The sequence below is a fragment of the Lutra lutra genome, chromosome 6 (assembly GCF_902655055.1).
Source record: "Lutra lutra chromosome 6, mLutLut1.2, whole genome shotgun sequence".
In the NCBI taxonomy this organism is placed as follows: Eukaryota; Metazoa; Chordata; class Mammalia; order Carnivora; family Mustelidae; genus Lutra; species Lutra lutra.
In genome coordinates this window covers 46,357,960-46,372,461 of record NC_062283.1, presented here as the reverse complement: position 1 = coordinate 46,372,461, position 14,502 = coordinate 46,357,960, and the positions used below count along the sequence as shown (strand labels likewise).

At 38.2% G+C, this 14,502-nt stretch overlaps 1 protein-coding gene across 10 annotated transcripts in view; it reads right to left on the bottom strand.

The window, feature by feature from the left end:
* Nucleotides 1-2,060: 2,060 nt before the first annotated feature.
* LGSN (lengsin, lens protein with glutamine synthetase domain) overlaps nt 2,061-14,502 on the bottom strand; it is a 136,194-nt gene continuing 123,752 nt past the window's right edge. For all 10 annotated transcript variants that reach the window (XM_047734542.1, XM_047734548.1, XM_047734550.1 and 7 more), the window contains 2 exons: nt 9,551-9,717; nt 2,061-3,620 (listed from right to left, as the gene is read on the bottom strand). In XM_047734542.1, the coding sequence (XP_047590498.1) occupies nt 2,421-3,620; nt 9,551-9,717 (1,367 nt within the window). In that variant the 3' untranslated portion in view covers nt 2,061-2,420. The remainder of the gene's footprint in view (nt 3,621-9,550; nt 9,718-14,502) is intronic.

Here is a 14,502-nt window from a genome sequence, read left to right as displayed (position 1 = left end):
TGTGGATCGCTCTAATTCAGATTCTCTCAAAAAGCAGAAAGACTAAGGGGCACCTGGGTGGCTCAATCAGTTAAGTGACTGCCTCTCTTGATTTCGGCTCAGGTCATGATCTCAAGATCCCGAGATCAAGCTCCGCATCGTCAGGCTCCATGCCTAGCAAGAGCCTGCTGAAGACTATGTCTCTCCCTCTCCTTCTGCCCACCCTCCTGCATACGAGGGCATGTTTGCTCTGTCTCTCTCAAAAAGAAAAAAATGTGGAAAGATTGAGGAAATGGTCTTTCACTGTTTATTCTATCTTTATTCTTTCATCTCCAAATGCCTCAAATGTTTCCCCACACACATACATACACACCCAGACACACGTGCACTCACGCAGACACACACATGCATATACACACAGTCACAGAAGCAGGAAGGAAGGTAAGTTTTGTCACAATAACAAAGACACAAAATCACTGTGCCTTAAAGCAGATAGTTTATTTCTCTCCCAGGTAAAAATTTGAATGTAGGCAAATCGAGCTCTGCTTCACAAGGCAGAGCTTTTTCCTTGTTACTCCACTGTAGATGGGCTCCATTCCCAAGGGCATTACTCTAGCCACAACACCTGCAGGTTAGCCAACTGGAAGGGCAAAGGCGGAAGGATAGAGAAAGGGCAGGAAACAGAGTATCTGTCCTTCAAAGAAGTTTCCTAGAGCTTCCATACAACACTTCTACTTACAGCTCTTTGGCCTGACTCTAATAACACAGCCACGCTCAGCCACAGTGGGAACTCAGAAATGTGATTTTATTTTCCATAGTGTGTTCCCAACTGACACATTTAGATGGTATTCCTGAGAACAGAGGGAGAATGGGTATTGGCAAATAACTAGCAAGCCGTCATGGGGTTGGTTCCTCCCAATTATCCTTCCCATGACAGAATGAGTGGAATTTCATACTCAGACCATTCAGGGCAAATTCCTTTCCTTCTCTACCCACCCTGCTCTACCTTTTCCTCTACCTTTTAATCCACCAAGAATATTACTCTTATGTATCCAGAAACACTTCTTCTGCTCAGAGGAGCAAAGAGGGGAGCAATTAGTGAAGGACAGATTACTTTTCCTATTTAAGCTACTGGGTACTACAAATTCAAATAGGAGGATCTGAGCCAAATCTAATCCTCTGCTTTTGTGTTTGCTATCTAAATTGAGACCACTGTCAGTTTTAATTGAACATAAAATCTCCTGTTTGATCCTAAGCAAGAGAATAGGGTTTTCATTTGCTAGTCAGTGGATTTTGGATTTCTTCCCCAAAGAGGCTAAACTTTAGTGATAATTACAATATTATCTCATTCAAATGAAGGTCTGGAACATTTAATATTCTCGGGGACATAGCAACCTCTGTGGGCAGCAGAACCAGTCATTTAAATATATATTTAAGCTGCAAACATAGCCCTGGTTGTGTAGACTGTTGTTCTCACACTTCACAAAGCACTACAGGTGCCTTTGAAATCATAGCTTTGAAGAACAGAACAAAGCATGAAGAGCCCACGTATCCCCCAGCACACACCCATTCCACCTGTGTTTTATATCTGGGGTTCTATATGAGCTATTGTTTAAAGAAAAATTTTCATGACTTTCAAATATTTGACCTCATTGTTCTCCATCAAATTTTATTTCTTATGGACTTGTTTCTTGTGGACATCATAGGCTTGAACTTCCCAGGACTTTTCAGGAGCTAGTAAAGAAGGGTACAAAGAAGGGATATACTGGGAAACCTTCCACTCACTTGTCATCGTGACATATTTTTGAAAACTTACATATTTAGAAAGATCCCAATGATTCTGGCAAGTTTTGCTCCATAAAGCAGAGCTTCCTCCTTGTTATTCCATCTTGCATAAGCTCCATTCCCAAGAGTATTCCCCTAGCCACATTCCTGGCAGGTGAGCCAATGGGAGGGGTAATGGCAGAAGGATGGGGAAAGGGCAGATAACAGAGCTCTATTTATCTAGATTACTGAAACTGTATGAGTAAGCATTTTTGTCTCCCTGGCAGTCACAATGTATGTGTATAATTGAACTTCTATTTTTCAGTCATTTACATTTTGCTTTGTAATTCTTAAGACTTTTTTATTGTATGAATGTATCTGTTGCCTGAAATAACTGAGTATTTCTCTCTAGGTCAACATACACAGCGGAAACGATGACTGACCAACAAGACCTGGGAAATCTGCATATTACAGCTGCACCACAACTTTATTGTTTGCTTCTACTATCAGAATCCTCTCAGCAGTCCCACTTCATCGGTCAAATATTCCATTGGGACAAAAAAGAGCGAAAGCCTATGTAGTCCTTTTGCCGTTGATTATAAAAATCCAATCTTTTCTTCCTGGAAGATCAGCTACTTAAAAAACACATCTCCAAAAGAATAGTTAAGGGTTCTAGTCTAAATAAAATATTCTAAGAATTTATTTCTCTCAGCATCTGTTTCTTCATTTTCCAGCTCATATTTTTTCATGGCAACGAAATAGCGAATGAAAGTTTCCCCCAGGGCCTGTCTCAGACACTGATCTTCCTCCAGTGCTACAAGAGCGTCTTCCAGTTTCAAAGGGATCTTGGCAGATTTGGCCTGACAGAAGTCCGTGCTGTCATTGGGACCGGCCAGGACACCATCACTGCTTTGAAGTCCATCCAAGCCCGCAGCAACCGTCGCCGCCAGCACCAGGTATGGATTTGCAGTCGCGGAGCCCAGTTTATTTTCTATCCGGCTGCCTTTCTCACCGTGACACTTGATATTAAAAGCACAGCTGTTGTCATTGTATCCCCATGTCGTAGGCACACTCTCCTTGAGGTGTTTACTCTCCTTGGAATAACGCTTCCGGCAGCTAACAGCAGGAGCCATCAGGCAGCTGAGAGCAGCAGAGTGCTTCAAGAGCCCTGCCAACCATTTTTTCCCAGTGATCGTGAGCTCCTCGACTCCAGAATTGCTGCAAAACATATTTTTCTCCCCCCCGACATCCCAGAGACTGTGAGACAAAATTCCTGAATTGCAGAATCCGGTCTCGATGAAAAAGCTGGTGATGTAATTATATTTCCTCGCAACTTCTTTGACACCTGTTCTGAGGGTGAATGCATTATCAGCTGCACTGATGCCAAATTCGGGCAAAAAACAGATTTCCATCTGACCGGGCCTGGTAGAGGAGGAAAAACTCTCGACATTGGCTCCCGTGTGATACAAACCATCAACGAGCTCCTGAATGAAAGGCTGGTCATGATTATTTAGCAGTGTTGAAGCAGGGAAAGAGATGGTCTTTGAATTGATAATTTCAGGCACAGCAAAAATGCAAAAATCATAGATGAAGGCGGAGAGCAGGGAAAAGCCAGCGTCCTGCAGCTGGGTCAGCTGCCTTTTGGCGATATACCGTGGGGAAGTCAGAAGAGGCTCCCCAGTCACAGTGAATGTGTCACATATCACTCTGGCAGTTCTCTCAGCCCATGGCAGAACCCGGAAGGTTGAGAGCTCCGGCATCAGGACGATGTCACTATTAAAACACGTTGCTCTTATGTGATCCACTTCATCGTCCTTAGGATTCGGTATCAGTTCCAGATAACCTCGGGGCATGCAGACGCCGTGGATCACTTTTTCCTGAGGAAATTAAAGGTCAGAGCAATTAGGTTTGGACCCTTGAAAGCAAAGGAAAGGGTGGGGGTGGGGAGACACATTGCTCATGAGGAAAAAAAAAAATGTATTTCACATCCATTGGTTAACATCAGCTTAATATCAAATAAATTCTAAATATTTTATTTTTTTCAGATGTATTTATTTAGGGGACCCTGGGTGGCTCAGTGGGTTAAGCCTCTGCCTTCCGCTCAGGTCATGATCTCAGGGTCCTCGGATCAAGCCTGCCTCAGGCTCTCTGCTCAGCAGGGGGCCTGCTCCCCCCACCCCGTAATCCCCACCCCCGCCTGCCTCTCTGCCTACTTCTGATCTCTGTCTGTTAAATAAATAAATAGAATCTTAAAAAAAAAAAAAAAGATTGTATTTATTTATTTGAGAGAAACAGAGAGACGGTGAGAGCCGGGGCAGACGAATGGGAGAGAGAGTTTCCTCAAGCAGACTCCCTGCTGATGGGGAGCCCCCACTCAAACTTGATCCCAGGACTCTGACATCATGACCTGAGCTGAAACCAAGAGTTGCCTGCTTAACCAACTGAGCCACCCAGGGGCCCCCAAATTTAAAATATTTTAAAATAAATCCCGAGTTACTTTTATAAACAACTCTTTAATATTTTTAGCCTGGAAGGCTTTATATGTTTTGGGATCTGAAAATAGCAGTCATTAAATAAAAGGTACAATAATAAAAGAAATGTCTTTATAGCAAATGACAAAGGTAAAGCCTTGTGAAATTGTTTGAAATGATCATAACCTAGTTCTTTTTAAAGCACTTCTTATTTTATGGCATAGTTGCTAATATCTCAGCTAAGGTTTTATTTTTGGCTTATTTTGTTGTAATCCCTATAGTTAACTGAAAATCTTCAGTCCTTCCAGGAACTTAACAGTGGTCAGTCCTAGGACACACACAACAGTCATCCTAAGGACCCTGGTCTGTCATCCAGAGGTCCCAGGTCTGCTGACAGCTGCACTCATCTCTTCATCCACTTACACAACACACTAAGAATGAATACATAACAGCCTCACAGTCCCTGAAACTTGGCCTGTGAGCGTGGACTTAGATCTCCAAAGCTATAGTTCTAAAACGTGTTATCGCCTTCAAGTCAGCCACGAACTGAGTGTCAACAAGTCTGACTTCTAGGCCTAACTCTTTCATTCATCACTTGAGTGAAGTTACGCAAATCAATGGACCGAGTGAGTCGGCTTCCATGTCTGTGTAACAAACGTGTTAGGCTCGATGGTTGCTAAGGCACTTTCTAGCCATAGACCTCTTGGGGTCAGTGTATTTGGTCATTCATTTAACTTTTGCTATGTGCCAGACAATAGGGACATGATGAGGTTATAAAGTTGAGCAGACACGTTAAAACAGTTTCTAGAAATTATGTCATAGCAATATAACAAAGCTTCATGCGTTGAAGGTTACAGTAATGGTAGGGGAGAAGCTAACTGTAAGGTTGGTTCCCATTATGTCAGTGCGTATCATGAGGTTAATAACACATGCTAACATTCTATAAGCCAAATTGTTTCTTCTATTACCTCCAGTCCCAAAGAGCCTGGCTACCAAAGACAGATGCTAACAGGGACCACGCTACTGTTCCTCTTCTGCCTTTGACCGTGAGCCCCCGCACTTCCTCACATCTGTACATAGACTTTCAAATGCCATTTGACTTGACTGATCCAAATCTGCTTTTGCCAGTAATAAAGTTGAGAAAGTCAAGCACTATTCAGTGCCTGCTTTTTTCAGTTCCCTCAATGACCTGTACACACACACACACACACACACACAGAGGCATTGTGGCATTTCAGAATACTTTAGTATGAAATCCTTTCATTTGATTTTTTACTATAAGAAATAATGATATTTCCTTACTTTTCAATTTCTTAGTTTGAAAGTCCATATGTTATTTCTGTATATCCCTAAAACAAAGGGTAATGTATTTTATTCAGGAGATTTCCAAGAGTTCCTGCAATTGAAATCTGTGTTTGTATTCACCTGGTTGTGAACAATAGGGAAGAACTTGTTACATTTCATTCCGCTAGGCCTTCACAGATTTAAAGAATAGGAAAAAGTCACACTTTGTTCTTCAAACTATTTAATCTGTATTTTTCTGAGCACTCAAAATTTTTTAACACTGTCATTTTCTTTGATCTTTTTTGAACATTCTGAATTCAAACGACTCTTTATTAGTAGTGGGAGATATATAAATATACAAAAACATGTCTTGCTCATGACAACTAATGAAGTTATCTTCACAAGTGTTTATAAATACAAAGTATTGGGACAACTTCACACTCTAATATAGATCACCAAGGATTCAATAAAAACTCTAGCATAATAGCTCAAATCTCTACAATAACTGAAATCTGGATCACAGTAAAGGCCACCAAAGAATTAGTTATAAATTCTGCTGCAATACATCATATTTTGATTAGATCAAAGATAGAAAGAATCTACATTATCTGCATATAATTTAAATAAAAACTAGTCTTTTGCTAGAACAGAGACAGTTGGTTGTAAGGTTTAATCAGCTAATGTTTGTAAGGCATTTAGCACAGTGCCAGGCATATGATAAGTTTTCTTTAAAAAGTAGATACCGGGGTGCCTGGGTGGCTCAGTGGGTTAAGCCGCTGCCTTCGGATCAGGTCATGATCTCGGGGATCCTGGGATCGAGTCCCGCGTCGGGCTCTCTGCTCAGCAGGGAGCCTGCTTCTCTCTCTCTCTCTCTCTCTCTCTGCCTGCCTCTCTGTCTACTTGTGATCTCTCTCTGTCAAATAAACAAATAAAATCTTTAAAAAAAAAAAAAAAAAGTAGATACCATCTGGGGTGCCTGGGTGGCTCACTGGGTTAAGCCTCTGCCTTCAGCTCAGGTCATGATCTCAGGGTCCTGGGATAGAGCCCCGCATCAGGCTCTCTGCTCAGCAGGAAGCCTGCTTCCTCCCTCTCTCTCTGCCTGCCTTTCTGACCACTTGTGATCTCTCTCTGTTAAATAAATAAATTTTTTAAAAAAAGGAAAAGGAAAAGAAGGAGGAGGAGGACAAGGGAAAGGAGGAGTATTGTAACTGGAAGTGAAGAATCAGAGGTGGACATCCCAACTCTGCCTGTAATTGCCTGTGTAGTTTGAGAACACTTTCCTTAACTTTTCTGGTCCTCCCTTCATTCATGTATAAATGAAGAAGATGGGTTATATTACCTCCTGTATTTTCCTGCATGGTCTAACAATAATTTTTAAATTGACATTTTATTTTCCACAAATAGAAAAAGGTTTAAAAATTGCTTTAGAAAGATTGAAATTACTTTCACTATGTTATAGGCTAATTCAAATTACGGATCCACTCTTCGTTTAATGAGTTCCCCATACAGAATTGTATTTATATCAGACTCATGTTGTTCATATTGTTTTGCACAGTTGAACTTATTTTTTATGTCCATTTGCAATGAATTTCACAAAATGAATAATTTAATTTTTAATTACAATTACTCACGATGTAAATATTCACTATTACCTATACCTTCACAAGTTCCAAAATGAATTCAAAGTGCTTTGTTAAAAAATAAATAGACACTCTATAATCATTAAATAAGAATAAAATAATGACTAGGTAATAAAAGGAGAAAGTGAGTTTGTATTTGCAAATTAAGACAAAAAATAAATACAGCGAATGAGAAGAGGTATGGTAAGTTATATTAAAATTCTTATGATAGACAAACTTTTTCCCTGCACAAACTCCAGAAGAAAAAAATTGATTCTAATACACTGGACATTGAATGAGATAATGGAAAGTATTTTCAAAAGTATTTTTAAAAAGAATTGCAGACATTTTCTTTTTATGTCAATTTTATCAATCCCCAGCAAGTGGAGGGAGCATATTAAATTATATTTTCATAAAAGAGTTTCTTTGAGGAACTAGAATAATACTCTAAATATGTAGCTTTGAGATGCCATTAGTGGAATAAATGATTAGGATTTGACAAAAACTGAATAGCAAGCAGTTTAATATTGAGGTCTCTGGCAAGTGCCTGAGGTGTCAGTTGTGTTTTCTTATTGATTGAAAGAAATTCATATAAATTAGATTTTCGGCCTGTTCACAGGAAATTTCACATTTTCTTGTCAAAATTAACCAACATGTATTCTTGCATGGATGAAGAGAAAATAATGTCTGCAAGCAGGTCTAAAGGATTTCTTAAGAGACAAATTTGGGGGGTCCATTTCCTTTTTTTTTTTTTCATTATTATTATTAAGTAGAGTTGACATAAATATTTTATCAGTTTCAGGTGTACACCACAGTGATTCGACCATTGTACACGTTATACTGTGCTCACCTAGATAAGTGTAGCCAACGTCTATCACCATACAATGTTACTACAATATTATTGGTTCTACTCCCTTTGCTGTACTCTTCATCCCTGTGACTTAATTCTAACTGGAAGTTTTGTACCTTTTAATTGCTTTCACCCATTCTGGAAACAATCAGTTTGTTCCCTGCATTCATGAGTCTGTTTCAGTTTGTTTGTTCATTTGTTTTGTTTTGTTTTTTTAGGTTCCACATGTAAATGAAATCATATAGTATATGTCTTTCTTTGCCTGACTTACTTCACTTAACCTAACACCCTCTAGCTCCATCCATGTTGTCACAAATGGCAAGATCTCATCCTTTTTATGGCTGAGAAATTTTCCATTGCATATATACACCACGTCTTCTTTATCTATTCACTTATCAATGGACATTTGGGCTGCTTCCATATCTTAGCTATTATAAATAATGCTGCAATAAACATAGGGGTACATATATCTTTCTAAATTGGTGTTTTCATTTTTGCAGAGTAAATACTCAGTAATAGAATTAATGGATGGTATAGTATTTCTACTTATAATTTTTTGAGGAACCCTCATCCTGTGATTTTCCATAGTGTTTCCACCAATTTACATTCCCATCAATAGTACACAAGGGTTTCCTTTTCTCCACATCCTTGCTAACACTTGCTATTTCTTGTCTTTTTGATACCAGCCATTCTGACTAGTGTGAGGTAATATCTCATTGTCATTTTGATTTGCATTTCTCTGATGATGAGTGAAGTTGAGCATTTTTAAAAAACAAATTTGAACCTGTTAGAATTCTTTTAAAAAGTATTTTTGAAGGTGCCCACTTTTTCTCAACATAAAACAAATGAGAAAATTACAATTTTATATTAAAGTGATAAAAATAATCTATACCTTAGAAATAAAGTTAGAGGTGGCTCAACTTTTGTACTTTCATATATAATACTGACTGATGTCCCTTCCTTCTAAGAAATGTTTCAGTGACACAATAAATCGGTCATTAAAACAAATACATGACATAAACTGAAAAAAAATTTCAGAAAGTCTCAAAACATATCCAAAAATACAATATTTTCAAGAATTTAATGGTATTTATTAAGTCATCCAACAACAATAGGGTATTTTCGTATCAGAATTAGAAGCTGAAAGGGATATGTTTTTTATCTAGCAAATTCTTTCTATTTAATCTTTTTTTTTTTTTCATTTTATATCTGCTCTTGGGTCTTCTGTTGCAATTTTCTCATGTCAACCCAAATATAATCTCCATAATTACAATAAGAGAGAAAAGATAATTCTATGGAGGGAAATTATTCAAGGCAGAAAGACTAAAATTACCAGTCTTAATTAGTTTTATATTTCTATTGGGTAAAGGAATTGCTATTTGGGCCTTGAAAGTGTATGTTCAGCCCCTTAGGGAGCAGTAATGTGTTTGGGGAGGGACAAGGGAAAAAAACAAAATAAATTACTGGTTTTCAGCTTGAATTACTGTATAGATTACAAGAAAATAAGGAAGAGTAGGAAGGACCATTTGCTTGCTCATGGTCATGAAATTACATTCACTCATAACTCTACCTGTAAAACTCACTTGGAAAAAGTGTGCAGGGATACTCTTAGATCTGGACACACCATGGAGGTCTGTTGCTTCAAATCGCACAAACTGAAGGTGATTTTTGGCCATCTCTTGTTTAATGTGCTTCATTCTAGAGGAGAGATGAGGTGTGGTCGGAATTTGAGTGCCATCCCTGGTGTTATCTGTAGGATAGAAGATGGCCCTAAGTCATTAGATCATGGTGAATGGAAAAGCAAGAGGAGACTACAGAGAGTGACTTTGTCATCATGATTGTTAACAAAATCATCATATACTCTTGTCATTGACTTACAGGTAGAGATCTTACTTTTCTTACCCTGCCTTTACCATAGTCCCAAGAACACAGTCTCTAAACATCCTAAGCAATTATTTATAAAGCACTTGGGGTTAAGCAAAAATTAACATTATTTGAATAAGCATAGAGCAATATCATATGCAAATACTTACTGAAAATGCCTTTGCTTATGGAAATTAGGATACATTTGCATAACATGACTGCTTAGGCACCATACAAGTCTGTGTACAGATAACTATCCCTGAAAAGACTGAGCTTCTCGCACTAACTGGTACTACTTAAAGGTTCCTGTATGATTAAAGGCAAAATTGTTGGGTTTTGTTTACCTTGTGCAGATTTGCATTTTTTTGTTTTTGTTTTGTTTGCCAAAAGGGATTTATGACATCTGAATCTAAGACATCTACATGTCTCTGTCAAATTTAAACTTAAAAATCAGTATAAATGAGCAAACGAAATTGTTTTTCAAGGATGAGACTGTAAGAGATGAAAAATCTAGACTGAAAACCAGAAACCTAAATATATATGTATTTAAGATAGACTGTAAATTCTAAAACTTCAGAGCTAGAAGAGAGTTTGGCAATAAATCACCTATGCTAACAAATTTGCTAGCTTGCAAGCAAATTGCACCCAGAGAGGTGCAGTGAGGTAGTCCAAATCACTCTCAGTTCATTGTCAAAAATTGAAGCTACAAACCAAACCTCTTAACTCCCAGTGGGTGGCTCATTACCAGGAAATGAATGAATATATCCAAAGCATTTAAAAGGTCAGGCACGCAGTACACACCACAAATGTTAGCTACCATCCAAATGTTCAGAAGAGGTAGCAGCAGACTGTAGAGATTCAGCATAAACACCAAAGCCATCTGCCTCCCTCAGAATCCTGCCTGTGTCCTAGACACTTCCTTACTTCTCTGAGCCTGGGTTTTCTCATTGATACAATATTATCCACTTTATAGGCTTGTTGTGATGATTAAACAAGTTATTTAACAGTTCCTGGCAGACATTAAGCACCATATAAGTGCTTCTTAAATACGTAAAGTGAACACAATTACTCTAGCCTTGGTAATGGTACCATGATCATGCCTAAATCTGAATATCCATCAATCTGTCACATTACTGATGCTGAGCACCTATAATTTTAAAGTGATACCTGAATATCCTTTTCTGAGATATAATTGGCTTTAAAAATAAACATAAAGATTGACAGTTTAAAAACAGAGATTAAGTAGATTTTAAGTACATGAGGCATGAGGAAAACAAATTACTGGTTCCACCTATACAAATATATTAGAGATAATGTCCTGTCACTGATACATTTGGCTACTCTGAGACTCCTGAGGCTTTATAACTACCTTCCATTTAACACAAACAATTAAGCTGTAGCAATTTCAATGTTTCATGCTAAATTAGCAGTTGCTGTCTTCCCAACCTATCCTGAAGTATTGGGTGTTCTGCCAAAGTTGAACAATTCTCTTTAAAGAAAATACAATTTATAAGCATTTTAAAATATGAAAAATTTCAGACAAGCAGTATTCTAAAAATAATAAGGAATTACATACAAGCTATAAATATTTTAACAACATAAAAAAATCAGTAAGCGTCTCCTACTAAAGGAACAAAGACATTTTATTGGCTCACTAGTAATATGATCACAGACAATCTTATTAGTTCTTTGTTTTATCTGTATCTTCTAATGTTTCTACAATAAATATGCATTCTTTTATTTTTTTTATTTTTTTTAAAGGTTTTATTTATTTATTAGTCAGAGAGAGAGAGGGAGAGAGAGCACAGGCAGACAGGGTGGCAGGCAAAGGCAGAGAGACAAGCAGGCTCCCTGCTGAGCAAGGAGCCCGATGTGGGACTCGATCCCAAGACGCTGGGATCATGACCTCAGGTGAAGGCAGCCGCTTAACCAACTGAGCCACCTAGGCATCCCTGCATTCTTTTAAAATAAGGAAAATATGCGTCCACTCAAGAGGGGTTGCTTAGTTACCATGTACTATTTATATCGGACATGTATCTAGGAAGAAGCCAGAAAAAGCCCTGCCCTCATAGAGCTTTATATTATTGAATGGGAGAGCTATAGACAATACATACACCATCAAATGCAAAGGCGGTATATTTTGTCATTGTTAAAAGTGCTGAAAATAAATAAATACAATCATCTGGAGTATTGATTCTATGAGACTTAATCACAATATAAACAGGTCTAACCTCTGATTCACTTGAAGATTGTCAAATTGCACTATAGCTGGACAGTAAGTACGTGAATTAGTTTGCTAGGGCTGCCATAATAAATACCACAGACAGGGTGACTTAAACAGAAATTTATCTTCTTACAGTTCCAGAGGGTAGAAGTCAAAGGTCCAAGTGCCAACAGTGTTGGTTTCTTCCGAGAGTTTCTCTCATTGGCTAGTAAATTGCTTTCTTCTTCACGTGATCTTCCCTCTGTACGTGTTCTACTCTTCTCTTCATATAAGAATACCAGTCATGCTGGATTTGGGCCCATGCTATAGACCTCATTTAACATTAATTACTTCTTTTAAAACTCTATCTCCATATACAAACACCATGTGAGGTATGAGGGGATAAGACTCCAAACACCTATGAATTTAGGGGAGACACAATTCAACCCCTAATAATATATCATCCCATTTCCATTTTCTTCAGAGTTCTCATCACCACCCACCATATTGTAAAATCATGTGCTTATTTTCTGTCCTTCCCCACTTGCATGTCAATTCAAGGATGTCAGGAGAAAAGGGGCTCAAGTTTACTCGCTGCTATATCCCCAGTACCTGCAGCCATACAGACATATCATAGATGCTCAATGACTATTCCTTTAATAAGGGGGTGTGTGGGTAAATTAATTAATTAATAACCCTGGGTGATTTGACCTTGTCTAATTAACAAGTAGAATTGGTATCACATATTTCAGTGAGTATATTAAGTACCATCTCATTCATTTGAAAGTTTAATTCTTTCACCAAATATGAGAACTCTATCCAATCTAATTTCATTTTCAAGGAATCAACTAATCTTACTGAATCATTGTCTGAATTTCTTTTCTTCAAATAAATCATACTTGTTAGTTACAATTAAACCTTTTGGCCAGACCTTCCCAGATGCACATGATGAATAGCGGGCAGATAATTGCTAGTTCAGGGACTCATTTGTTTTTCTTACAGTATGGTTCCTGGGAGGTGTTCTCCTTTCCCATCCCCTCAGAGAACCAATAAATTAAATCAATCTGCTTTTACAGAGAAAATTTTCCTACGGTGAGTGTTTACAGGGAAAAAAATAAGAAAACACTAACAAAAAAAAGTTAAAAGTTAAAATAAAACCTCAAAGCTCTATAGCAATTAGAAGGCCTTGGAGAAATGTTGTCTGTGTTCAAGTGACAATAGGACCTATTTCAGTCATAGAGAACAAGCCATGGTCACTTATAAAAGGCAGATTAAATAAGCATTTGAGCTTTCAGAAATACCAACTCAAAAAAAGAGAAAAGTGCATTCAAGAATGTACTCTGCAATACATTGAGTTTATGGAATGCCTGGGATGATCTGCCAAACTCCTTTCCCAGAGCCTGCCTTCCTTCATCCACGTGGCTAGTCTGAGAGACACCCTCGCAGAGTAAGTGTGACCCCAGTCTCCAGCCATATCATGTTAGCCCAGGTGGCAGAATAACCAAGTAAAAGCAGTAACAAAAACAATAAAAAAGTGGGGAGGGGGACATTTTCTTTGAAAAAAAAGAAATTTTTTTAAAGCAAAGTGGTATCACAGAGAAGAAAACACAATGTCAAAATTTTAACACTGATTGGGGAGTATATTTTCATATTTATCTTTAAATTCTGTATTGGTGATTTTTTTGAAGCTGTCAACTTGTTGGTGCTTTGGGCCTGTAAAAAGCTTAATCTAGCCTGGGGCCAAAGGAGGGAGCTTCTGAACGAACCAAATCAGATTAATAATGATACCCATTATCTTAGTCACAGTCTGTTGGTGCAAAGAGAGCTTACCACATGAGTTCGTTCTTCAGATATTTTTGATATAAGACTAAGAAATGGTCAATTTCATCTATTTTATGGCTGAGTCTATATAAAACAAGGGTCACAAATGGCAGAAGAACCAAGGTGGTCTGGAGATACTTTCTTACTAGTTGTCCCAGTGTTTGAAAACATTTTTAATAGTCAACACCTATATATCTGAAAATTTTGTACAAAAATCTTGAGTTCAAGCTTCTCTTAAAGAAACAAATTTGGTAACACTGGGTGGTTATTTCTCCATTGTGACCACTGGCTAGAGGTCTGAGGTGACCTGAAATGGGGCATGTCTCCTCTAATCCACAGATTGGCAAACATTTTCTCTAAAGGGCCAGATAATAAATATTTGCACTTTTGTAAGCCATTTGGTATCTGTTGCAACTTCTCAACTGTGCCATTGTAACACGAAAGCAGTCATAGACAATACATAAACTTTATTTACCAAAAACAGCCAGCAGACTGAATCTGGCCTGTGGGCCAGTTGTCAACCTCTGCGATAGTTTCTCACAAGCCAGCCCCATTGACTGGTTCCTTCCACTAGCCATCTCAGTCATTTGCATTATTTACCTGGCCCCTGTGGTATTTGGATTGGTAGCATCTGATGCTAGGCTGTCA